The sequence below is a fragment of the Rhinolophus sinicus genome, chromosome 11 (assembly GCF_057876585.1).
Source record: "Rhinolophus sinicus isolate RSI-liver-muscle chromosome 11, RSI-T2T, whole genome shotgun sequence".
NCBI classification, from domain to species: domain Eukaryota; kingdom Metazoa; phylum Chordata; class Mammalia; order Chiroptera; family Rhinolophidae; genus Rhinolophus; species Rhinolophus sinicus.
The window spans coordinates 5,035,696-5,061,007 of record NC_142511.1 but is presented as its reverse complement, the minus strand read 5'-3'; the positions used below and the strand labels follow the sequence as shown (position 1 = coordinate 5,061,007).

The 25,312-nt window shown below is 40.0% G+C and overlaps 1 protein-coding gene across 4 annotated transcripts; it reads left to right on the top strand.

Annotated features, from left to right (window-relative positions):
• Window positions 1–5: 5 nt before the first annotated feature.
• Window positions 6–24,800, top strand: VAMP4 (vesicle associated membrane protein 4). 4 transcript variants are annotated; one of them, XM_019713660.3, is made up of 8 exons: window positions 6–145; window positions 8,424–8,543; window positions 9,436–9,482; window positions 12,456–12,506; window positions 15,570–15,670; window positions 16,561–16,640; window positions 18,965–19,016; window positions 24,077–24,800. In XM_019713660.3, exons 2-8 carry the CDS (start codon window positions 8,478–8,480, stop codon window positions 24,103–24,105), a joined length of 426 nt encoding a protein of 141 aa, XP_019569219.1. In that variant the 5' UTR covers window positions 6–145; window positions 8,424–8,477; the 3' UTR covers window positions 24,106–24,800. The 4 variants fall into 4 exon arrangements, with proteins under 4 accessions (XP_019569219.1, XP_074178467.1, XP_074178465.1 ...); XM_074322364.2 differs by lacking the exon at window positions 6–145 and adding an exon at window positions 5,523–5,687; XM_074322366.2 differs by lacking the exon at window positions 12,456–12,506.
• Window positions 24,801–25,312: the final 512 nt, after the last annotated feature.

The window sequence follows — 25,312 nt, the reverse complement described above, 5'->3', positions numbered from 1 at the left end:
CGCGCAGCCTTCCCGGGCTCTGTGTTCGCATCGTTTCTGAGCCGGCCTCTCCGCCAGTTCTGATCATGAGCCGCACAGGGGCCGAGCGCGGCTGCGGGGCGCCCTGGAGGGCCTCCTGAGAAGAGAACCTGTAGAAGGAAGTAAGGTAAGGAATGAGGAGATTCGGTCCACAGCAAAAGAAAACTGCCCATCCTAGCCATTTATCTTCTGCATCTCTCGCCCCATCCCCGCCTTAGCTTAACCACTTTCCCTGTATAATTCAGGTTTACTTTGGAGAATGGCACTGGACTGCACTTTTTCTATAGCAGAATACAGCGTTCCACTATTAATGTAATAACATGAAAACTCAAAGGAAAAGAAGAACTACTAGGGATGCAGAGCTGTCTCCTCTTTTTCTCCTCCCCTTAGAGCACAGGATGTAAAACGTAAGACCCATTTTGATAATCTGCCACCTTCGGCTGTCATCCTGATGTCATCGATAAGTAGTTACTCTGCTTATTTTATGTGTATAATGAACATGCTGTACTGTCAGATGCGCATCTTATCCTCATATCCTAAGGACGTTCCCGTGAAGGGCACGGTTTTTAAAAAGACTAAATTCACAGCGCTCTAACTCGCAGGAGGCACGCGTGGCCTGGGGAGAGCAGCGAGGCTCAGAATTCAGCGTCTGTCGTCTGGGCTGTCACAGACCCCATCTGCTGAGACAGCCGAGTAGACAGCCAATGGTTGAACAGGTTAAAGCAGACTTAAACTTTGGTTTAAACGAGTAGTTCTCAGAGCTTGGCATGCATCAGAATCAGCTGGAGGGCTTATTAAAGCCGATGGCTGAGCCCCATCCCCAGCGTGTCTGATTCATCCAGTCTACAGTGGGGCCCAAGGATTTGCACTTCTAGCAAGTTCCCAGGTACTATCGACAGTGTTGGCCCAGGGACCACACTTGGAGAACCCGTTTTAAAATATGATTTGAGAGATGTCACAATGGATCTAGTTCCAACGCCATAGTTTTAAAAGATTACTCCAAAAACCCTCTAGAAGTAACAGCAAAGAAAATATTTTCAAGTACCACCTGCTGCCTTCACATTATTTCCTGTCCACCCAAGATAAGAACTGACAGGGACCTCTGAGGTGGCTGCAGCCACTACGTCATGCAGGGTTCCTGATGGGTGAGAGGTGGTTCTTTCAAAACGCACTTTCCAGAGCTGAGGACACTTTGTGCTCGAAGTGCTACTTAATCCCAAAGAAACAAACAGCCTCTGCCCTCTTGCCCCAAGGGTTTATACAATCCAATGAACATTTAAATTGCAGAAATACTTGAGAAATAACATTAGACTCTGTCTTTTAAAATACTTATATGTGAAACATTTCTCCCAAGGTTTGACTATGAGATATAATTAATAGGTATGTTATCATTAATATCGTTAATTTAAGCCAATTAGATATCACAGTGCTCTGTTTTATTAGGATTCCTGGAGTGGTTACCGGTATGATTTAAAATGCAAACTGAGTTTAGATAAAGCCATTCAATACTGTGGGGTTTTTTTTCCTTAAACTACAAATCCAGACCTCTGGATGTATAATTTGCAGTTACCCTTACTTAATTGAAACATAAGGTTTTTTGATAATAATATTCAATTAATAGATTGTTGCTAAGATAATTGTAAAATGAAGAATAAATCATTGAAAGCATTTCTCAGTTTGGGGGACAGAAGATGGGAAAGAGCATGTGGTAGGCAGAATAACGTTCCCCCAAACATGCTCACGTTATGATCCACAGAACTCATTAACAAGTTAGGTTACGTGGCAAAGGGGAGTTAAGGTTGCGTAGCAGCTGACTAGTCTCGATGATTCACGTGAGCCCATTGTCATCACAAGGGTCCTTAAAAGTGGAAGAGGGAGGCAGAAGGAGAACCAGAGAAGGGGTGGCAGGAGAAGGGCTGGCTTTGAAGATGGAGGAGGGGGCCGTGAGCCAAGGAAAGTGCCTTCCAGCCTCTAGAAACCAGGAAAGTGAAGGAAACAGATCCTCCCCTGGAGCCTGCAGAAGGAATACAGCCCTTAGATACCTTGATTTTAGTCCAATGAGACCTTGTCAGGCTTCTGATCTCCATAAACGAAGGTAACAAATTTGTATTAAGTTACTAAGTTTTGAGTAACTTGCTACAGTAGCAATAGAAAACTAAGAGAGCATAAACCATGAGAGGGGGTGTGGTGGGGCAGATCACAGCGGGAGAGCTGCAGAAAACTAGAAACTGAGGTGAAGGTCAGGTTCTGAGAAGTCATCTATTCCCAGTATTTAGATTAAACCTGTCATGGCACAGGAAAAGAACCGGTAGAGAACCAGGGTCACAGCTGGAAAGGACTGATGTTCTCAGGAAGAACTGAAGCATTTTATGATTGATTGTATATAGGGAATAAAAGACAGGGACTCAAAATGGCTTTCACATTGGCCTCTGGATGACTGGGGAAATCTATAGAAAGAAACAGGGAAGGAGAAAGGCATCATTTGTAGACCTGTTGCTTGAGAGGAATGCAGAGGTCATTACACTAGTAAAAACCCAACGCCAGAGCTAAATGCCAGTCTCCCCACCCTGCATGCCTATCCTAAGGGCTCCCACCCTTCTCAAATTCTGTCGGTGGTATCCAGTTGGAATTAGTGGTCCAAGATATGAGGGAAGACGCTTCATAAGTGGGATAGAACACTGTTTAAAGGGAATCTCTCCTTGGTGTACAGTGAGTGGTTTATATTATGCTGGAAACTATTTCATACCGGAATTCTTCTTTGCACATGGGTTTGTTTTCCACATTTGAAAAGAAATTAATGGTTTCCTCTGTCTTGGAATAATGGAAGGCAGATATGACATCCAAGGATAATGTTGTACCCTTTTAGTAGCTGGCATCAAACCTTTCGTGAACATATTGACCTGAGCAGTAATTCTCCAGCTGACATTAGGCTGGACACACGCACACAAACACACACATAATTGAGGTAAAACTGCAATTCATCAAAAATAAATGAAAAAGTTATATATGACTAAGTGAATTCAGCTATGCCTCCTCTGAGTGTTAATATCTGACTCTCAGGCTTTTCTTTGTTCTGTAGTTTCCTACTCTGTCCCTGGACACCTGCAGACACACTAGTTTCCTTAGGTCCAGGGACTGTTAGGCATTTATATCCTTTTATAGGGAAAAACTGAGGGTGTCGCATACTTGGCAAGTTGTTTGCCTTTGGGGCCAGTGGACAGTAACAATTTGAAAACTAGAAAGCCAGGAGAGATGAGAGAATGGCACCAAGAGCAATGTCTCCTGCCTGTGGCATCACCCCCTATATAAGGGTCCCAGGCCTCCTTCCAAATCCTGGTTTTGTTTTTTGCAACCTGGATACTGGGAAACAGTACAGTGTTTTCTCCATCATTTAATTCTAAATTAAGTTCCTCTGCAGGAAAAGGGAAAAAACCTTGGAAAACAAGCTGTTTTTCTCCTAGGCTCTAGCACTGAGCACATCTACTGCAAACATATCACGTATCCCACTGTATTGAATGTTACCGTGTTCCCCCCAAAATAAAACTGGGTCTTATATTAAGTTTTGCCCCAAAAGACACATAACGGCTTATGTTCAGGGGATGTCATTCTGAAAAATCATGCTAGGGCTTATTTTTCAGTTAGGTCTTATTTCCTGGGAAACACAGTATCTCTCCTCAGCCCATCATATTTTTCTATCACCGAAAAAGGGAGTTTAGAACAGCATTTAAGAAAAATCATTTTGGTATTCCACGCAAGGTACAACTTTAATTTCATGCTGAAGATGGTGACATTAATCTTGGGTGCTACTTCAAAGTGAATAAATTCATCCATCAGATATGTGACAGGTGTTCTGTCAAAGTCTGTGGATATAAAATGGTAAACACTGTTTGCTGTCCTCCAAGAATAAATAATGCAAGTTGGTGAGACTGGAACCCTGTTCTGACTCTAAGTCTGGTGTTGCTTATATTCTTTCAGGCTTACTGTTTTATCTGATGTATATTAACTATGAAATGCCATTTTCTAAGCTTCAGAACTGTTGGGCATTGTCAAAGGGACTTTGTTCAGGTAATTAAAGGGGGCGGAGCTCACATTAGCCTTCCTCTAACCAATTTACCAAAATGGTTGGCAGAACTAAAGAATTATGGTTTAAAAAAAAATAGTTTATTCACAGAAGCTATGCAATGACATGCCCGTAGAGCTCAAGACTCATCATGCCTTAAATTTTCGTGTAAGAAGGGCTGAGGCTGTAATTGGCTAAAGCTCTAATTGGCTACGGCACCAAAGCAGCGAAGCGCCCCACAAAAAGCGATATACAGATATTAAAATCAACTGTAGACAAAACAAATAACTTCCGAGTCACGCATGGAGTCTGGGGTAGTCTCCCCATCAAGCCCAGGGATAGAAGCTGTAAGCAGCTTTCCTTCTAGGTGGGCCCTCTCACTCCAAGTCAGCCTGGGCCTGAGTAGTCCACTCCGAGAGGAAGTGATTCTAACACCAGGCTTTCAGATGCTTCAATTCACATCCCAGGCCAATTAAATCAATTTCAGAATAGTGCCTGGGCCCCAGTCGTTTTCTAAGGCTTTTCAGGTGATTCAACTATGAAATTAACTTGAGAGTCCTGCCCTAACCAAAGTATCTTTCAATTTAGTGTGTGTTTGGCTTAAATATACACTAAGTTAAAACACTGTATCAACAAACAGGACCCATAGATACTAAGTAAAAAAGACGTGTAGCAAATAAATCACAGGGGAAACAAAAATGAGTGCAACAATCCAGCTGGGGCGTGTGTGGGAGGAATGGATAAATAGAAACCTTTTGAATTACGATGCCCAGCTACTGCAACTTACTGTGCTAACTTGAAGGGGGGAGAGAGTGTTGAACAGTGGAATGCGTTTGCAAGGGTGATTTCCCACCTGCAACCTGAAGGCTCGGGTGACTGCCTAGTGTCTGGACCTAGGTATTGTGAGTGCGAACTCTAAAGGGTACAGGGGAAAGAACAAGGTCCTCGTCCCGAACTAGCTGTGCAACCTCTCAAGTAAATCTTTCTGGATCAGAGATTCCTAATGTCTAAAATGAGGAGCCATCCAACTCCGATTCCATCAACAAGGGGTCACACACATCTCCCTTCTTCGGGTAAAAACCGTAGACGTTCGGAAGCCGGTCCTCCGGCTTCGAACCCCCCCCCCCCCCCCCCAGACCCCGTTTTTCCTCCTCGGCTTCCTTGGCCGGGGATGGACCGCGCACACAGCACCTGCTAAGGTCTCACCAGCCCAGTCCCGAGCGACTTCTCTGAGCTCCCTCCACCTCCCCCGAAGCCCTCCGCGGCCGCCCGGGGCGGAAGGCGACCTCGGAAACCGCTCCCTAGATCACAAGCACAACGTAACCCTGGGAATCCTGATCTAAGCTCCGCGCCCGCCGGGCCCGCTCGGGGCAGAGCGCGCGGCGGGCGGCATCGACTCCTTCGGCGATCGCCCGGCCTGGTCCCGCCCCCTCTGCCTGGCGCCGGCCGCGGAGCGCCGATCGGCTCGATGAGCGGGGGCGCAGCTGCGGCGGAGCGGCCGACGCCGGGTGGGCGCCCACTGGCTCGGCTCCCCGCCTCCCTCCTCCTCCTCCCGGCCGCCCAGCGCCCCCCGCCCCGAGAGCTGCCCGGAGCTCCCCGGGAGCCTCAGGTATGGGCGCCCGCCTGTTCCCGTGGAGGGGGGGATGCGAGGAGGACGGAAACGGAGACGACGCCCCTGCTCCCCACCGCCCGCGTCGGCCTGCAAGACCGGCGTCGGGGGCCGGGGAGGGAGCCCCGGTGGGCAGCGGCCGGGGGTGCAGTGAGGAAGGGCGACTGCTGGGCGTGCGGATGGGGGGCGGTTGGGGGGAGAGGAACGGGATGGAGGGGGCTCCGGGCGACGGGAGAGCAGGGCCGGGGGTGGACGCGGAGGCAGCCCGGTGGGAGTGGGGCTCGGGGGGCAGAAAGGACCGAGTTAGGGGCCGACCTGGTGCGACAGACGGACCGTGGGAGGCGACGGAGCTGCTGGCGGGAGGGGCTCGGTCCCGGTGTTTAAAGGGCCCGGGTGCGAACGCCGGCCCGCGGCGCTCACGGTGACCGGCAGGTGGGGCAGTGTTCGCGCTCGGACGGCCTTGGCGATAACGTCTTCAGGCCGTACCCGGTAGGGGGCGCTCGCTGCCCCGAGTCTGCACCCGCCCCAGCTGCTGACGGGCGATGAGGGCGAGGGGTCAGGGCGGCGAGGCGGGGAACAGGGAAGCCGCTGCCCGGAGCCAAGCTTTTTGGGAAGTGAAATACGCAGGGTTTTTGTGTGTTTGTTTGTTTGTGTGTTGTTGGTTTTTTTTTGCGTAAAGTAAAACAGAAGCCAACCTTTATTAAACAACAGGTTAGAAGTGTATCACGTGTAAAGCCACTGAACAGGGAACGCACCACCGCTTCAAAAAATACAGGAAACTGTAAACATACGAGGATGGCAATAAGAAGCCTACGGTGGTGACACTTTTTAAAGTGAATTGTGCGTTGGCGTTATACCTTCAATGTTGAAATACATCATGAAGACGCTTATTTACATACATACCGAGGCACAGAGACCTGAATGCATGTGTATTTTGTTGCAGGAGAAATCTTAGGTGGAACATGGATAAGTCTAATTTCTAAGCATGGTTTTTTCCTGCGAGTTGTCTGGTACAAATACCACCAATTGCCCTGTGGTGCATGATGCCTAATTAATCTGTCTGCTGCTTTGCTGGTGGTTTTTCTGTTTGTCAGACACTGGGGTCTTGCCTTCCTTGGGTTATGGGACCTGAATATCGGGCTTGCTCATCATTAAGTTAGTAGCTTCACTGTGTATTTCATAAAGAGATACTATGTAAGTCTGCCTGTCATTTGCTTTGGAATGTTGAGTCAGCCCCTTTGTAGGGTTTAACATGTAAATAAAATACAGACGTAATTAAAAGAAAAGCTCAAGTTCTTCAGTTGCTTCCAGTATCGTTTGTTTTTCCATGTGTTCTGTAACATTTCTGCATGAATGAATTATTCTGACACCAAAGTTTGAGGAATAAAATGGGCCAGGTGTATGCGACAGAAATTGTGGAATGAAGAACTAGAACTGTTACAAGAATTTGGTTTTTGTTACATGTGGTTACGTTTCTGGTTTGGAAGTATTTCTTATCAAAGAAAATTGATTTCTTATCAATTTGTCTTGACAGGAAGCCAACTTAAACTATAACTTTTATTTGGTTTATGAAACTGTATTCTGGGCTTGTTTATTTATTTATTTATTTAGTGTATAACATTAACCAACAAACTGATGTCTATATCGAATGTAAAGAGTGTCCTCAGTTTCTTGTGGAAGAGGAAAGAGGGCTGCTGGGTTATTACAGGGAAATGCTCTTTCTAGAACAGAACTGTGTAACCTGATGGGCAACTAATTGAGTAACTGTTACAACAGATCGTGCACAGCCATTGATTAATTTGGGCCTGTGTTTCTGCTATTTCAATGAGCAGAGTGACTGACGCTGTTAGTTACTTATCTTTACTAAGACTTAGCTTTCTCTTAGTTTTCTAGTGTTTCAGAGAAGGAAAAGGAAATGCATATAAATCACTGAGCACAGTGCCAGCACACGGTAAAACACTGGGCTGGGCATACCTTAGCTATTCTTGTTATTCCTCCGTCTTCCAGTCCAAGATACTGAACACTCATGTTTGCGTATGTCAGCTTTTTCTCCAGAAAAGCTGAGCATGTTGCGTACTCAAGCATTTTCCTGGAAAATCCGCAATTGCGTATTTGCATATAAAAGGCTGTGAGACTTTCTGTAGGGGAAAAAAAAACTAGCTTTGTTGAACAATACTTACCCAAGATCCCTTTTCTTGGAACACTTAATGCTATGCTTCAGCAAAGGACGTTACAGTTCACAGAATTTTTTTGCATGTATTTGATTAGACCATCCTAATTCCAGGCAGAAACCTAGAAAGCATTATTTTACAGATGAGGACCCTGAATCACTGTTCCAGCAACTAACTACAAGAGAGAACTGGAAGTGTTTCGCTGTCTTCTAACTCCGAGTTAAAGTCCTAAAGCATTTAATGTCTCCTTTTCAGGGAAGCAGTGCTATTTTTCCTCTTTCCTGCTCATACAGTCTTCTCTTTCATTTTATAAAGACTTCGTCACTGATTCCCTTCACATGTCCTAAGAAAGTTACATCCGTTTTCTCATGGCTTTCATGATTTCTCCTGTATTGGAGCCTGGCATGGAGGCCGTGCACCGTCCCTGGAGTGGAGCAAGTGAGAAGGGAGTAGTGGAAGTCAGAGAAGTGAAGGAAGCCCCATCGTACAGCGCCTGTACTCTGCTGTTGTAAGTGCTTTACCTTATACCCACATGTCATATCTGATGTAATGTTTTCTCTTTAAGGTGGTGAGCACTTATTCTGCTGGCAAGTAGAAGAGTACTTCTAGAGCAAAAAATATGCCTCCCAAGTTCAAGCGCCACCTAAATGATGATGATGTCACTGGTTCTGTGAAAAGTGAAAGGGTAAGTTCAGAAGCTTAAGCTTTAAAATAGTAATATTGCTGACTGTCCCGTTCTTTTTGTTGGAGTTTGCTGATGTATCTTTTCTAGCTCTTTTTCCCATCTTTTATTTAACATTGGTTTTCGGTGAATTTCTTGTAAATAGATACTGCCTGGAATTTTTTGAACACTACCCTTGTATAGTTTTTGTTTATTACGGGAAAACTCAAGCCATTCCCACGGGTTATGACTGATACACCGAGGCTCTCGGCACTAGCTGGCCCCCTGCTGGCAGAGAAGACTCGTCACCCTGGTCTATCCGGGCTCTTTGTTATTATTTGGGTCTCAGCTTAAATTTCACCTCTTGCAAGTGATTTTCCATGACAACCTAGTCTCATTTAAGCCACCCTGTCACTTTCTGTCTCATCACTGTTTTCATTCTCTGCATAGGATTTGTCACCATCAGATATTTTTCTGTCAGAGCTCAGATCTTGTCTGTGTTGTTCAAAGGTGGTGCTTGGTAGTTAGAACAGTGCCTAGCATGTGAAGATGCTCGAGCATATTTGTTCAGTGAATACTGAATAGAGAGATGGGACGGCAGGAGGAAGGAGAAAGGACTCACTCCTTCCTGATGGCCCCCAGTTCCGCCCTCCCACACCCGCTTCAGTGACTTTTCTGCCCTGTGGTCAGTCATGGGATTCTGGTAACAATAGCATTTTCTGCAGAAAGTCTGCAAATGTGGTTCTACATCTTTGAGCTTCCAAGGAAGCATGTGTAATTCCTCTTCCTGCCTCTGGAAGCTTGGAGTTAAGAAATTTCACCAGAATAGAACTTGTTACTCTTCCCTAATAGTTTGTAAGCCCTCTGAATCTGAAAACTCAAGTCTTTTTATTTCTGTCTTCTTATTTTTTGACAGAGAAATCTTTTGGAAGATGATTCAGATGAAGAAGAGGACTTTTTTCTGTAAGTTTTTTTTACAGCGTTATTGGGATGTAATTGACATATAATAAAATGCATATAAAGTGGACAATATGAGTTTTGACATACATACTGTAAACCTGTGAAATCATCACCAAAATCAAATACTGAAGATAGCCATCACCTCCGCAGTTTCCTTGTGCCCCTTGGCAGTCCGTCATTCTCCCAACGCCCAGGCAGCACTGACCTGCTTTCTATCACTACAGTTTGTATTTTCTAGACTTTTTTTTTTTATAAATGGAACTATACATTATGTCTTTTTTTAAAAACTGGCTTAATTCACCCTGCATAATTATTTTGAGATTCATCCATGGTATCACACATATCATTAGTTTGTTTCCTTTTTTTTCCGAGAAGTATTCCATTGTATGAATGCACTGCAGTTCATTCACCATTCACTTGTAAATGGATGGGTACTTGCTGCAGTTCTGTGTTCCTTCTAGTATAAATAAGGCTGCTAGAAACAGTTCCGTACACGTTTTTGTGTGAACATGTGCTTTCACTGCTCTGAGATAAATCCTTAGGAGTGGAATGGCTGATAGATGTTTACAGCTGTTTTCCAGAGTGGTGTCCCACCAGCATCGAGCATCGAAAGAGCTCTCGGTGCCCCAGTTCCTTATCAGCCCTGCGTTCGTCACTCTTTCATTTTAGCCATTCTTGTGGGTGTGGAGTGGTATCGCCTTACGGTGTTCATTTGCATTTCCCTAACGACAAATTATGTTGAACGTCTGTTTTTTTAAGGCATATTTTCCATCCCCATATCTTTTTTGATGAATTACATGATAAAATGTTTCGCCCAAGTTTAAATTTGTCTTCTTATTAATTTGTAAGAGTTCTTTATGTATTCAAGATACAAGTTTTTTGTCAGATATATGCTTTACAAATATTTTCTCCCAGTTAATATAACTTAAATCTTTTCATTTTCATGAGTATCTTTTGAAAAATCAAAGTTTTGATTTTGATGAAATCAATTGATTATTTTCTTTTATTGTGTTTGCTTCTTTAAGAAATCTTTGCTAAATCCAAGGTCACTGAAATTTTCTCCTATGTTTTCTTGTAGGAGTCTTACAGTTTTGGCTTTTCCATTTAGGCCTATAATCTATTTTAAGTTAATTTGTATATATGGTTGAGGATAACCGTGGAGGGGGCTGTCCGATTGTTCCACCGCCATTTGATGAAAAGATTGTCCTTTCCCATTGAATCACCTTGATACGTTGTCAGAATTAGTTGCCCTGATCAGTTCTTTGCAGCTATGGTTAGAAAGGACTCCCGCACAGACCTAGGTTTGTATTTTCAAACTCAGGAAGGATGACATTGTTGCCAGAGTTTTCTCTGGAGATTGATGTGGGTGGGGGGAGTGCCTAAGAGAAAACATTTATCTCCCTCTTTGTTGTAATGTTTAAACTTTTTGTAGAGACTTTTTCTCCCCAGATAAAACTATTTTATAAGAAAGAATTGATAGCCATGAAGCAATGGACAAAAAGAGCCTATAGGATAGAAAACAAATCCAATAACAGAAAATAGTATTATTTTTCTCAGGAAGGTTGATGAATTGGGAAGATTTCCTGTAGGTGACAAGATTTACAGTCAAAAAGCTAACTGCTCACAGTGCCAATTACTGTGAAAAGCTTTAGGCTACAGCAATAGCTACCTGTCAAAAAGGAACTCAATATTGAAAAGAAGGCCAGATGCTTTGGTTATATGAAATGATTACCTGAACGTAGGTTAGATACTCTTGTGGGAAACACTAACTCTCCCAGCTAACACTTACCACTGGAGGTCCACTCCCAAGTAATGGCGTGTCTCATCCAAAGGCCTGACAACAAAATGGGCCGCTTGTTCAAAATGCAACTTCCACACGCTATGGTTTTGTCTGTGTTGAAAGGGAGAGAAACCAAATAAAATTCTTGAAATAATTTTTAAAAACTAAGCAACGATTTTCACAATAGCCAAAAGTTGGAAGCCACCCAAGTGTTCATCACAGATGAGTGTGGGTAAACAAAATGCTATATAAACATACAATGGAATGTTCCTCAGTCTTAAATAGGAAGGAAATTCTGACGTGTGCTATAACATGGATGAACCTTGAAGACGTTATGCTAAGTGAAAGCTGGTTACAAAAGGATAAATGTCACACGATTCCACTTATACGAGGTACCTAAAGTAGTCAAAGTCATGGAGACACAAAGTAGAATGGAGGTTGCGGGGGGTAGGGGTGGGGGACACTGAGAGGAGAGGAGAACGGGGAGTTAGTGTTTAATTGGTACAGAACCTATTTGCTTTGGAGTTTTATGGTTTATACCTTATTCTCTATCATCAGAAGAATGGTAATTTCTTAAAATATCCAAAACTTTTCATTTCTAGAATATTAAAATTGGTTAAAATGTGATATAGCGCTCAACTATAATAGAGAAGTAATAATTTGAGAAATGTCAGTGTTTTAATAGACTCATGCATTTCCCTTTAGCCATGTTGGTAAGTTTAAGATGAATCATCAAGAAACATATGTTAAAAATATTAGTGTTTGGAATGGATTTTTCTATGTATCCATCCCTGACAATCAGCATTTCGTTATAGCCCAAATTCAAGGTGAATTGTACGTTTAGTGTTCTATAATGATTATAAAGCTATTCGTACTCACTGTTACCTTAATTATTATGGTACTTCAAAGTTTAATCATCAGAACATCCTGTGTGTAACTGAGGACTATATAAACCCTAATTTCTCTGAAAGTTAATAACGTTCAGAAGAATTCAGTTAGTTGGGGCCAGCACTAAGTACCAATGAAGTACAGACATGATTACATATCATTCAGTTCCATCAATACCAATAAAATGTGGTTCCTTACAAATGACTGATCCATGTTTAGAATTCAGCTTGATTGAGTGTGTGTGTTTTCTGTTTTTGTTTTTGTTTTTGAATCCTCTCGTTAATACGCACCCGGTATTTTGTTTTCAGAAGGGGACCATCTGGACCAAGATTTGGACCTAGAAATGATAAAATTAAGCAGTAAGTTTCCGAGATACTCATTTGTTTAAATGATTATCATATCTCCTGTGGACCAGGGATGGGCAAACTAGTCTCTGAGCCAAATCTGGCTGCCGCCTGTTGTTGTCTGTAAGGTTTTATTGGAACACAGCCATGCCTATTTGTTTTCTTACGGTCTGTGGCTGCTTTCAAACTGCGATGGCAGATGTGAGTAGTTGTGCAGAGACCCAATGGCCCACAAAGTCTAAACTATCTATAATCTAACTGGCCCTTTATAGAAAAAATTTGCTGAGCCCTGATGCAAACAAAGTATAACTCCTGGGTTTTAAAAACCTAGTAATTCTTGTTATTTTCACAAAGCTACCTCTGAATGATAGCTAAGGAAATGCAATACGTGGTTGTTGGCTTTTCTTAACTTGATTACCTTATGTCAAATCCATTTAGTTGGCATAACCGTGCCATATTGTTGAGGTACTTCCCCTAGGTTACTGATACTCTAGTATGAATTAATCTGGAATTTTATGAGTTCTGTTCCAATTAATCTGCCTATATCCATGGAGCCTTTTGTTTGTAGATTCTAGGACCATAACTATTTCTTCAGTTACTTATTTTTTTTGAGGACTAAATTTCCTGATTTATGTTTATTATTATAACAGATAATATTTCATTTTTTTACATGTAACATCTCAAATTATTTGAGCAGAAGAGCAAAATAAAATAAATCATTTTTAAGGAAAGTTTTTTTCCAACTACAGTTGTCATACAATGTTATATTAGTTTCAGACGTACAACATAGTGATTAGACATTTATATACATTACAAAGCGATCACAGTAAGTCTAGTGCCCATGTGACGCCAGTTATTACAACATTACTGACTGTCTTCCCTGCTTTCTACTTTACATCCCTGTGACTATTTTCCTAACGGGCAATTTGTACTTCTTAATCCCTTCACCTTTTTCACCCATTCCCCAACCTCCCTACCATCTGGCAACCTTCAACTTGTTCTCTGTCTCTATGAATTTGTTTCTGTTTTGTTTGTTCACTTATTTTGACTTTTAGATTCCACATATAAGTGAAGTCATATGGTTTTTGTCTTTTTCTGTCTGACATATTTCACTTAGTATAATACCCTCAAGGTCTATCCATGTTGTCACAAACGGCAAGATTTCTTCTTTTTTATGGCCGAGTAATATTCCATTGTATATGTATATATACCACCTCTTCCTTATCCATTTGTCTATTGATGGACACTTAGGTTGCTTCCAGATCATGGCTATTGTAAATAATGTGGCACTGAATATACATCTTTTCAAATTAAGTGTTTTGAATTTTTTAGATAAATACCCAGAAGTGGAATTTCTGGGTCATAGGGTAGTTCCATTTTTAATTTTTGGAGGAACCTCCATACTGTTTTTCATAGTGGCTGCACCAGTCTACATTCCCACAAACAGTGCACAAGGGTTCCCTTTCCTCCACATCCTCACCAACACTTGTTTGTTGGTTTATTGATGATCAACATTCTGACAGGTGTGAAATGATATTGTGATTTTAATTTGCATTTCTTTGATGATTAGTGATGTTGAGCATCTTTTCATATGTCTATTGGTCATCTGTATGTCCTCTTTGGAGAAATGTCTCTTCAGGTCCTCTATCCATTTCTTAACTGGATTATTAGGTTTTTTGGTGTTAAGTTTTAGGAGTTGTTTATATATTTGGGATATTAACCTCTTATTGATGTATCACTAGCGAATATCTTCTATCATTCAATAGGGTGTCTTCGTTTTGTTGATGGTTTCCTTCACTGTGCAGAAACTTTTTAATTTGATATAGTCCCATTTATTTATTTTTTCTTGTGTTTTCCTTACCCAAGGAGACATATCAAAATATGTATATGTATATATTAGTAAGAGCAATGTCAGAGTTTTCTTCTAGTAGTTTTATGGTTTCAAGTTTTACATTTAAGTCATTGATCAAGTGACTTTATTCTTGTACATGGTGTAAGAAAGTGGTTTAGTTTCCTTTTTTTTTCTGTCCATCTGTTCCCAACACCATTTATTAAAGAGACTGTCTCCACCCCATGGTATTCTTGCTTCCTTTGTCATAGATTAAATGACCATATGTTTGTGGGTTTATTTCTGGGCTCTTTATTCTGTTCCATGGATCTGTGTGTCTGTCTTTATTCCAGTACCATGCTGTTTTGATTACTATAGACTTGTGGTGTAGCTTAATATCAGATAGCATGATACCTCCAATTTTGTTCTTCTGTCTCAAGATTGCTTTGGGTATTTGGGGTCTTTTGTGGTTCCATATAAATTTTAGGATTATTTGTCCTAGTTCTATGAAAAATGCCATTGCTGTTTTGATAGGGATTGCATTGAATCTGTAGATTATTTTGAGTAGTATGGATATTTTAACGATGTTAAATTCTTTCTATCCATCCATGAGCATGGTATGTCCTTCCATTTATTTGTATCTTCTTCAATTTCTTTCTTCAGTGTCTTATAGTTTTCCAAGTTTAAGTCTTTTACCTCCTTAGTTAAATCTATTTGTAGGTATTTTATTCTTTTTGATGTAACTGTAAATGGGATTGTTTTCTTAGTTTCTTTTTGTGATAGTTTGTTATTGGTATATAAAAAAGCAACTGATTTCTGAATACTAATTTTATATCCTGCTACGTTACTGAATTCATTCATTCTAATATTTTGGTGGAATCTTTAGTGTTCTGTCTATACGGTATGATATATGCAAATAATGAAAATTTTACTTCTTGCTTTCCATTTTGGATGTCTTTTATTTCTTATTCTTGTCCAATTGCTGTGGCTAGGACTTCCAATACTATGTTGAATAACAGTGGTGAAAGTGGACATTCTTGTCTTGTTCCTGATCTTAAAAGCTTTCACCTTTTCACCATTGCTTATGATGTTAGCTGTGCGTTTGTCAAATATGGCCTTTACTACCTTGAGGTATGTTCCCTCTATCCCCACTTTGCTGAGCTATTTCAATCATGTCTAATGAAAGTTCCAATACTTATAAAATTCTCAAAAGAACAATTAATAATTTTTTAATCTTATTTTTAAACTAGTGTTCAGAATCAGGTGGATGAAGTTATTGATGTCATGCAAGAAAATATTACAAAGGTAATTGAAAGAGGGGAGAGACTAGATGAACTACAGGACAAATCAGGTACGGATATTTCATAAATTTCTTGACATTACTAATCTATGTTTTAATAATTTACTTCTACTTTTCTAGCCAAAGTTTAGGAATCTTGACTTAGGAAATGGTATTTGTTTTTTAACTTTATGATTTTAATGTTTTAACTTGAGCTCTCTTTACTTTGAATCTTACTGTTGCATTTTTTCTTTAATTGATCAGTTGTTGAAGAGTTAGAGTTATTTGTTTCTTTTGTCTTATGTTGATGTGTTTTGTATTTCTCATAATCTCACTTCTTTTCAACACTTGTTTCAAAGTTATCTGATACTTTATCGTATGCTTTCTCTGGTAACCTTTCTTTATTGACAGATGTTAGTCTCTGTATTTATAACAGTTCCTGGCACATACTACTCAAACATTGTTTAAATGATGAACGGCTGAATATCTGATTATTCCTTGACAGACTTGTTTAACCAAGGAAACTTATTTAACCACTTTTAAAATTCATATTGTTTTGCTTCTAAAGCATTCACTTTTGGTGTCTCCTAAGAATCTAACCTTTTCCACATGTGATTTTTTTTCTGTAGATGTGCCAAGTACTTGAATTTTTTAAAATATTTTGTTACCAGAATTCATAAGCTTATTTGAAAGAGTTGAGGCCCTGAGAAGACTTCTCTTAATCTTATTATCAAAATGGATTGAGCAAATTGACCTGCAGCCATTTTTTGCCTTTTTTTTTTTTTTTTTTTTTTTTTTAAATACAGAATGCCAGAGTTTGTAGGTAGAGGAAAGGGAAGATGTTGCTTTCATGTTTAAAGGGGAATAAATTTGCAGAAGTAGAAATTAATGTATTCTTTGTGTGACTAAACCAAAGAATCCTGTGATGTGATTTAATCCTTCTCTCCTTCTGTGTGATGTAGAAAGTTTATCGGATAATGCAACTGCTTTTAGCAACAGATCCAAACAACTTCGAAGGCAGATGTGGTGGCGTGGATGCAAAGTAAGTACATCAGAAGATACTGGGTGGGTTGATGAGCACCTTCAAAGACAGGAATTCATAAAGGGCCTGTAGATTATAATCTCTGTGAGGACAGACACTGTGGCCGCCTTGCTTTTTAGTGTATCTTCTGAACGGGCCAGCATAGCAACACCGTAAATATTTGTTGAATGAATTAGTAACTCTTGAGACAGAAATAACTGAAGGAATCAAACGATGCCTAAAATGATGTTTTCATGAATTTCTTCATAGAAAGAGATCCACATTTTGTTAGTAATTCAGTTACCTCTAAACTTAAAAGAAATATTAATTTCTTATAATTTCTTATAAGCACTTTTGGAACAGCCTATGGCATTACATAGAGATGTTAAAAAGATAAATGGAAGCTAGAGGAAAATATGTTTGTTTGTTTTTAGTTTTGAAAAGGGGAAAGAAAGCAGTTTATAAGTCAGAATCCATTATGACAAATGTGGCTAAGGAAAAAACAAATCCCACTATCTCTCATTATTCAGAGAAATAAGAAATAAAAGAAATGTTTAACAAGGAAAAATACGAGAGTTATTATATACTAATGTATTCCTGCAAAACATTTTATAGAAATGAATTTACTTCTTAAATCAAGTATGGCTCCTAATCATTAAATAGAAAATGTTTCTTTTAAGATTTTATAGCAAATTTTATGGCATTTGAGCAAATCTTTTCTTTTTCTTCCTGATTCTGTGTATCATTTTGGCATTGTTGAAAATGTTAGACATAAACTCATTATTTTTAATCTCTCATTTTCAAGTTTAGTAATTATAGTTTCTAAATTTGACTTTGACATATACTAAGGATTTCCTCCAAGATTTGCCTTGGATTTGCTTATTTTTGTCTGTCTACCTGTTGAAACCTCTTGCATTCAGAAATAGAACTTAGGAAAAAAAATATGTCTTATTGCTCCCCATGTCTAGAATTTAAATTTTTCATTTTAAATTCTTTATTCTTTAGATTATAAATCTTACATTTTATTTAAGTTTTCTATGTCTATAGACGTTTTCTATCTCATAGACTAATTTGGAAGGATAAAAGGTCCCTAAGCCATCCACCTCCTCTCCCCACAGTTGAGCCATTCCTGTAGCCACAAAAAGATAATCGTAATGGCAAATTGATACGTGTTTTGGGTGAAGTTGAAAATTACTGTAAAATTCGAAATTACTTTCAGGTTAAAAAAAAGCAACAAAGCTTCCCTATATCCTCTGAATCACTTTGTCATCCCTAAAATACTTCATCATTTATAGAATTGTGTGGACCCAGACAGCTACTGAAAGTGGACTTCTATCCATCTGGTCTGAGTCTGACTCTGCATTTTTTTGTTTACCCAAATTGCAAAACTTCCCTGTATTCTCTTGGTCACTTTGTTCTTGTCATAAATGTAAGGCCACTAAAATGTCACCAGCAGTTCTAGTTTAGAAACATTTCATTGGCTACTTCTGGTTTCTATTTGTGATACTCACAGAATGTTTCGTGTGTTTTTAATAACTCGGTATCCTTTTTGCTGAATGAACCATCTTTAATCAGTTCGCTGTGAAAATGTCTGATGAAAATAAGACTTTCATTTGAATTCACCAGGAAAATCAAATCAATTTGTAATTTATGCATTTTAGGATTAAATGAGGAGTGTGACAATATTATAAAGAGAAATGATGGGACCTTAAAACATTAAGCAGCTGAAGGTTTCTCCTCTCCACTGTAAAACTGGCACCCAGAATGCTCTTAGGCAAGTTTTTTATTACATAAGGTTATTCATGAAGAATCTAAATTCTCTTCCCCAAAATGAAGATAAAAATGCTGAGAAGTAAGGGGAGTAAAAACTAACAGAATTCTCACATACTCTGAGAATACACATAAGTGCTATGAAAAATGCTGCCTTATACTGTGTGTATTAAATCATTTGCAGTGGGTGCTGATGTTAATGATCATATCCTGACACTTTTTAACAGTTGGTAAAATATCATACTTTTCCTGGTCTCGTATTAGAAATAAGTGTGAGAAATCATAGACGAGAGTCCAGGCCCGTGACGGCTCTGATGGGTATGATTAGCTGTGCAGTCCAGCCGTGAACAATACAGTCCAGGCAAGCACAATCCTCAGATTTGGGGAACTCTGATTATCAACAAAAAGATACCAATAGCCAGCAAGTTCACATGAGAAAAAATTAGAAAACCTTTCCAGGGATGAACCTGTTTGTTCACTGATGAGTGAATGTAACGTGGTAAATAGCACAGGACACAGTCGCGTGAATCAAGTCAAGATTAATACAACTTTCTTATGCTTTTTGTGTGTTGCAGATTAAAGCCATCATGGCTTTGGTTGCCGCTGTCCTTTTGTTGGTGATTATCAGTAAGTATTTACTGGATTATTAATTTGGGGGAATATCATTTGTTTCGGAGTTCATTTTAATTCATTTTTATATCATCTAGTATGACTGTCAGACTTCAGGAATGATTTTTGACTCGAGTCAACAGCTCTTGACCTAGAATCTATAGGTCTCTGAAAATACCATTAAATTGTATGTAAACGCAGGGCTGAGTCATTTGTTTGAGGCCAAATATGGCTATAATTGCACCCAGGACCATAAAACTCATTTTCTACTCATTATTAACATTCAGGTTTAGCAGCGTGCATTTCATAATGTTGGACAAATCTAGACAAAAACTGTCATCTGGAGAATTTTTGTTTTGTTTTTGTTCTGGGCTTGAGGTTGATTTCAGTCATGAAAGCATACTTCATGTTCTTTGTAAAGTCCGGTCATTTTTACATCTCCTTTTCTCCAAGGCCTCTTTACCTATGTTTATGGAGGTTTGGACAGTGTCGCAAAATAACCATTTGAAAATTTCCATGGTGATATTCTCTTTTTACACAGAAAAGAGTTTTGTTACAGAGAAACAGAGTTGATCCTCCTCCATATTATGGGTTCGGATTTGCGAATTCACCCGCTAGCTCACACTGATTTGTAATCCTGAGGTGCTGGGCAGTCCCTGGCAGAGGGGTGCAGACCGGTGAAACATTTGAGTCCCTAATGAGCGCATTTCCAGCTGATGTCTAATGAAGCTATGCTCTGCTTTCTTGTTTCTACTCTCATAAACAAGTGTCCTTCAAAGCGTTCACTGCCATGTTTTTCACACTTTTGTGCATTTTGTTGTGATTTCACGGTTTCAAACAGTCCCAAGTGCAGTGCTGAAGCACCATCTAGTGTTGTTAAGTGCAAGAAGGCTGTGATGTGCCTTGAGGAGAAAATAGATGCGTTAGGTAAGCTTCCTTCAGGCCTTATGGTGCTATGGGCAACGACATTCATGCTAACGCATCAACTGTGTATTAAATATGGGCGTCTGTAAACAGAAACGCACATAACACAAGGTTACACACTGACTGGCTGACAAAAGGCTGTGCCCAGAGGCTCATGGGAATTTAACCCTGTGTTTCTCCTATGAGCAGTGGTTTAGTGTTGATGGTTTAGTAAACACTAATTCAGTGTTTGGTGTTTGTGATGACTTTATAGAACATAACGACTGCAAATACCAAGAATTGACCATGGTGGTGGTAAACACAAAAACTTGCATGCCTGAAAGCCTTTCAAAAGGAAAGGGTTTATTGAGCCAAATGCTAGCCACAAAAGGACCAGGTCCTGGGACATGCAATCTAAACCATCAACAGCAGGGCTGGATGGAGAAGACAGCATGTCCGCTGTCCTGGAGTTGATGGGCTCTTTTGTGATGGGCTCTTTGTTGTGCTGTAATGGAAGCAGCAACGTCACTAGCGATGGTTCCTAAGGGAATAGATTCTCACGTGTGTGTTCATGAGATGCAACACCCCACCCGCCATGGAAGAAAAGCTCTCCCAAAAGAGTGGGTTTGGTATACTCTTTTCAAGGGAGATTTCCAGCAGTTGTGAGGGACAGGGAAATTCTGAGTAAGGAGTTACCTTTCTATGCCTGAGTAAGGGTAACAGTTGCAATGAATGTATACATATAGATCCTTATCATCTTCTAATGACAATAGTGACTTAAAACAGGCAATCTAAAACACAAGGGAGTTGACCAGCATAGCACGACCAGAATTATCAGTTCTCCGAAGGACAAGGTTTCTATAGCAATTAGAAGTATAGCAATTAGCAGTACCGTACAGCTCAGTACTTCAGGTTTATACAGGCCTGGTTTTAGACCTTGGGCGGAAGCCGTCTACTTTGAGATGTCAGCGGCTTCTCTTCCTGGTCAGACGAAGATTGAGGTCAGAGAGGGTGTACCGGCCCATTCAGGTGGATTAGCCTCTTCTGAGTGGGCAGCAGGCGTCCAGGAGTCAGCTCCCTCACGCTTGGCGGCACAGGTTTCACAAGAAGTCTCTGTAAAGAACCTTCCCAGCGGGACTGCAAAGAACTCTTTTGGAGATGTCTTTTCCAGGAATCTCTCTGAAGCTAAAACATGCATGCAAAAAGCATCAGAGTAAAACAGTGACCATCTGTGAATAACAAAGACTAAAACTGACCTGGGTTAAGATCTGATTACAACACAGTTGACAAAGAGATTTGCTTTTCTCTGCAACACACGCCATTTTTAAGATAGTGACTAGAATTACAAATGAAAACATATCTGGGCATTGTGGATTCTTAGACATTTTATATAGTTTTGAGAGCATTCATGTTAATAACAGTATATACATACAGATAGAATTATTTTTTGTTTGACAGTGCTCCCCATGTAATTTTAGCATATCAAATAGGCCTAATTAGTTTAATTTCCCCCTTTTATAAAGAGAGAGAACTTTTCTTTGAAATGTTTCTGAGATCCTCCTGAAAAATCTCAGTTAACTTTCAGACTTAAATTTTGGGGACATTTGTCAAACATGTCAAAAGTTTTAAAACATTTGGTCAAATAGGATCATAAGTCACTGTGAAACTACTTATTTATTTAATCATGATGACAAATTGAAGACTTTGCAAGCAAATACAGAAAATTAAATAGTTATAAGCAAAACTTAGCTCTTACTATTAAGACTCAGTTTACTTTTTAGCAAAGACTTGATGTTACAGAGAATAGGAAATAATCTTAATAAAACATAAAACCCTTGCTTTAAAAAAATATATATAATTTCTTACTAAGAGTATACCAGTAGTACAGGAAAACTGTCCTTATAATAGAGAGAAACCCAAATTCTGATATTGAATCAGCTTACTTTTGCTATTTGGATTTATTTACTTAAATTTATTTTAGTCTTATTTAACTTTACCACACAAAGTTTCTCAAGATTCTTTTTCCACAAACCTTCACCATACCTTGTCCAATTTAGTTTCTCTTCATATTCATTTAGAAATAACCAACTTATTAGGACAAACCATTTTTAAACAATTTTCTCAAAAATGCATTCCATACCTTATGCCTTCTTTTACTGAAAACATTTTTCATATTCATTAGAATTCTCAATCCTTAGAAATCTTATAATGACAGCTGAAAAGTAAGCACTGGCCTCTTAGGGCTTACCCAAGTTGCAGAGTGCAAAGGGGGGAGGCTCCTGCACGTCAATCAAAGAATGCATTCTGATGTCGCTGAGAGGTTTGGAATTATCTCTTTAAGGGAGGGCCCTGGATGTGGACTTCAGGTTTTTTCTTAACGGCCATTAGAGTTTTAAATGATTTTGGCTAAGTTGGTCCATTTTATAAAAAAGGCACAAGAGGAGGGACCAGTTGTGTGTATATATAATTAGCTGGGGTTCCAATTAATAAACTTCTTTGTTATTGCTTAGTATGTTTAATCTCTGATTTTGACTGTAAAAAGTTTAATTATGCCAAATCACAAGTGCCTGCCCTATTCAGGGAATTGCAAAGACTTGTCTGCTTTAGTAAGGTCAACCCTTTTAGATAACATACACGATTCCGCCCCATATTTCTTATACTTGTAGCACCAGCTGGGGTTCCCGAAGAGGGGCTGGGGAAGTTTTGGGGTTCTGACTTCCCATGAAGTCAAAGTTTTGTTCTTGATCGACCGAGGCCGAGAAGCTGTTTGGGGTCTGAAATGGGCTGCTTCTGAGGGCTGCTTCCTACGGGTCTGTCGCTACTGTCTCACGTGTCTCAGAGGGGCCTGAGCACCACGTGGTATTCAGGGGGGCTCGAGGTTCGGGGTGACCAAGCCCTTATGTGTACCATCCAGACAAGCCACAAATACTCCTTCTAACCCTGAAACTGGGGGTATGCTGTTCTGTTGGGTGCCCTGGGAGGCACTACATGTCTTGGACAACAAGTCCAGACATTTCTGCAAAGATTTCTGGTCACCTGGAAACACCCCTGAGAGGGCCAGAGAAACAGTGGTTTCTTTTCTTTGGAGTGGAAATTACCCTCATCTAATTTCAGAGCTAAGCTAACAGCCTTAGTCAACCAAAAGTGAAAACCCTAACTGTAATTGCATCCAATAGCCACAGGATGCCACTATGAGCTCAGTTTTATGTCAAAAAAAAAAAAAACACCTCAAAAACCAATGTACGTACTGGTGAATAACAAAAATAATAAAGCTGACTTGAGGGGTGTCTCCTCAGTAACTCACAAATACCACACATCCCAGATAGCGTCCTATGGATGTTTTGTTGAGGGATTACCCTTGCTGGCCCAATCAGGGTGTAGGGTGCACAATCCAAGGCTTTGGAGGGGACAAATAGGAGGCACTCACCTTGGTCCAGTAAGTCACAGTGGCACTGCTCTGGATGCCACACTCGTCCTGAGGGAGTCTCGTCCTTTTCTGCTCCTTCGAAGATAGAATACCGCTCCTGAAAAGATATGTTAAACAAAAAACTTACACGGCCAAAAGCTTTTCATAAAGAGTTTATTGAATCAAATGCTAGCCAGAAAAGGACCAGGGCCTGGGGCCTGCAATCTAAACCACCAGCAGTTGTTAACTGATTTCCCTCTCCTGTCTCTCCCTTCTGTCCTCCAGTCCGCTGTAATTCAATTTAGGACCTCTCAGAATTTTCTCCTTTCAGTGGACAATTTGGAAAATGTGGAATAGCATAAACAAGAAAATAAAATTCAACTGTAATCTTACCGCAGAGATAGCTACTGTTAATATAACTACTATGTAAACTTCAAGTCTTTTCCTATTAATATATGTTTTTCAAAAAACTAAGGTTATATGCATACTTTCTTATTAATATGCTGTATTATTACATATTTTTAAAATAGCAGCTGTATGCTAAGGTTATGCCATAATCTGTTTGATCAAAATGCCACCGTTAGAGGTGTAGGTTGTTTTGTGATATTTTTGCTTCTCCGTTCCCATTTGTTAGCTCTCATCTCAGCCCAGTTCAGTCCTCATTACCTGTTTCCACAAGTGGACACAGCTACATTTAGGAATATTGTTTCTAACATGACATAATGAATCTAATTTTGACGTGTTCCTTTTCCATTTCTTTCTCTTGCAGTTCTTATAGCTGTGAAATACCGCACTTGATTTGATGACAGAGCTCTTCATTAAACAGAATCTGGGACAATAATAATAATAATAAAAGATTGCTGCATAATTTAAATGAAACCCATGTATATAGCTTTCAAAACTTCTTTTTCAAGAAACAAAGAGGCAAATATCACTTCAAATTGGAGCACTGAGAATGTCCGTTGTTTTCTTCCCTTCTAGCAAAATGTGCTTTTAATAATTATGTTTACGGCGAAGACAACCAGCCTCTATTTTGCCATATTCCAAGGATCTAATTTGAAATTAGATACTTGCCAGTTTGTGATTTGTGTCTGTAGTTAAACACTGATAATGATATTTCATACTGTTGCTTTAATGGCATCAGGACTTGTATTCTTGCAGTAAGTTGGGGGTCAGGACGCCTATGTAGAGAACCAGATCGTTACGCTTAAAAGAGATGCTTAACCAGTCCATCAATATTTGCAAGATTCTTCTCACAATACAATTGCTTTGCAAGCAATTTCCACATGTTTGTGGGTGTAACAAAAGCTGTATTGTAAATGTTGCTGCCTTCCGCTAGAACTAAAAACATTCCAGTAAACCTATTTTTGATTGTGTAAAGGAATGTGTAGTAATCTTTTGGCGTTTGAATTATGGAAATGGGAAATTTAAACACTGTGAAAAGCATGGTATGTCACCATGAAACAAGATAATAAAGTTATTGGAGAACGTCATTGGAGTTTTTCAAAATGACCAACATGTAGCCACAAGCCACGGTCCAGTCTCTTTTTCCATTGGCCTCCACTAAGGAGGGACCCGTCCTAATGTGAGTGAACGAAATCCATGGGTAACTCGGTCTCTAATTTTATTTTCGCTAATAGCTTTCCTCTTTAACTTCAACTATTATACCAGAAGCACTGAAAGTAGCAAAGTCACCTGCTTAGAATTTGCTGCTTTGTGTTCCCTGATCACCCCCCACCCCCCCACCCCCCACCCCCTGGAGATGCATGTTGTACCATCAAGCGTCAGATCAGCCCACAGTGACAAGCAGAAGTCAGGTTCCTAGTGGTCATCAGTCAGTCTCTAACCACATGCTAGCGTCACCATTAGCCAAGCTCAGTCTGTTTTCATAATAAACAATAAAACGCCTTGTTGCCTTTAAAGTGTGCTAACCTCCTTGGGTTGTGTAAAAAGTCAGAGTAAAAACACAGTCCTCTAATGTGTCGGGAGCTTTTATAGTGAAGGT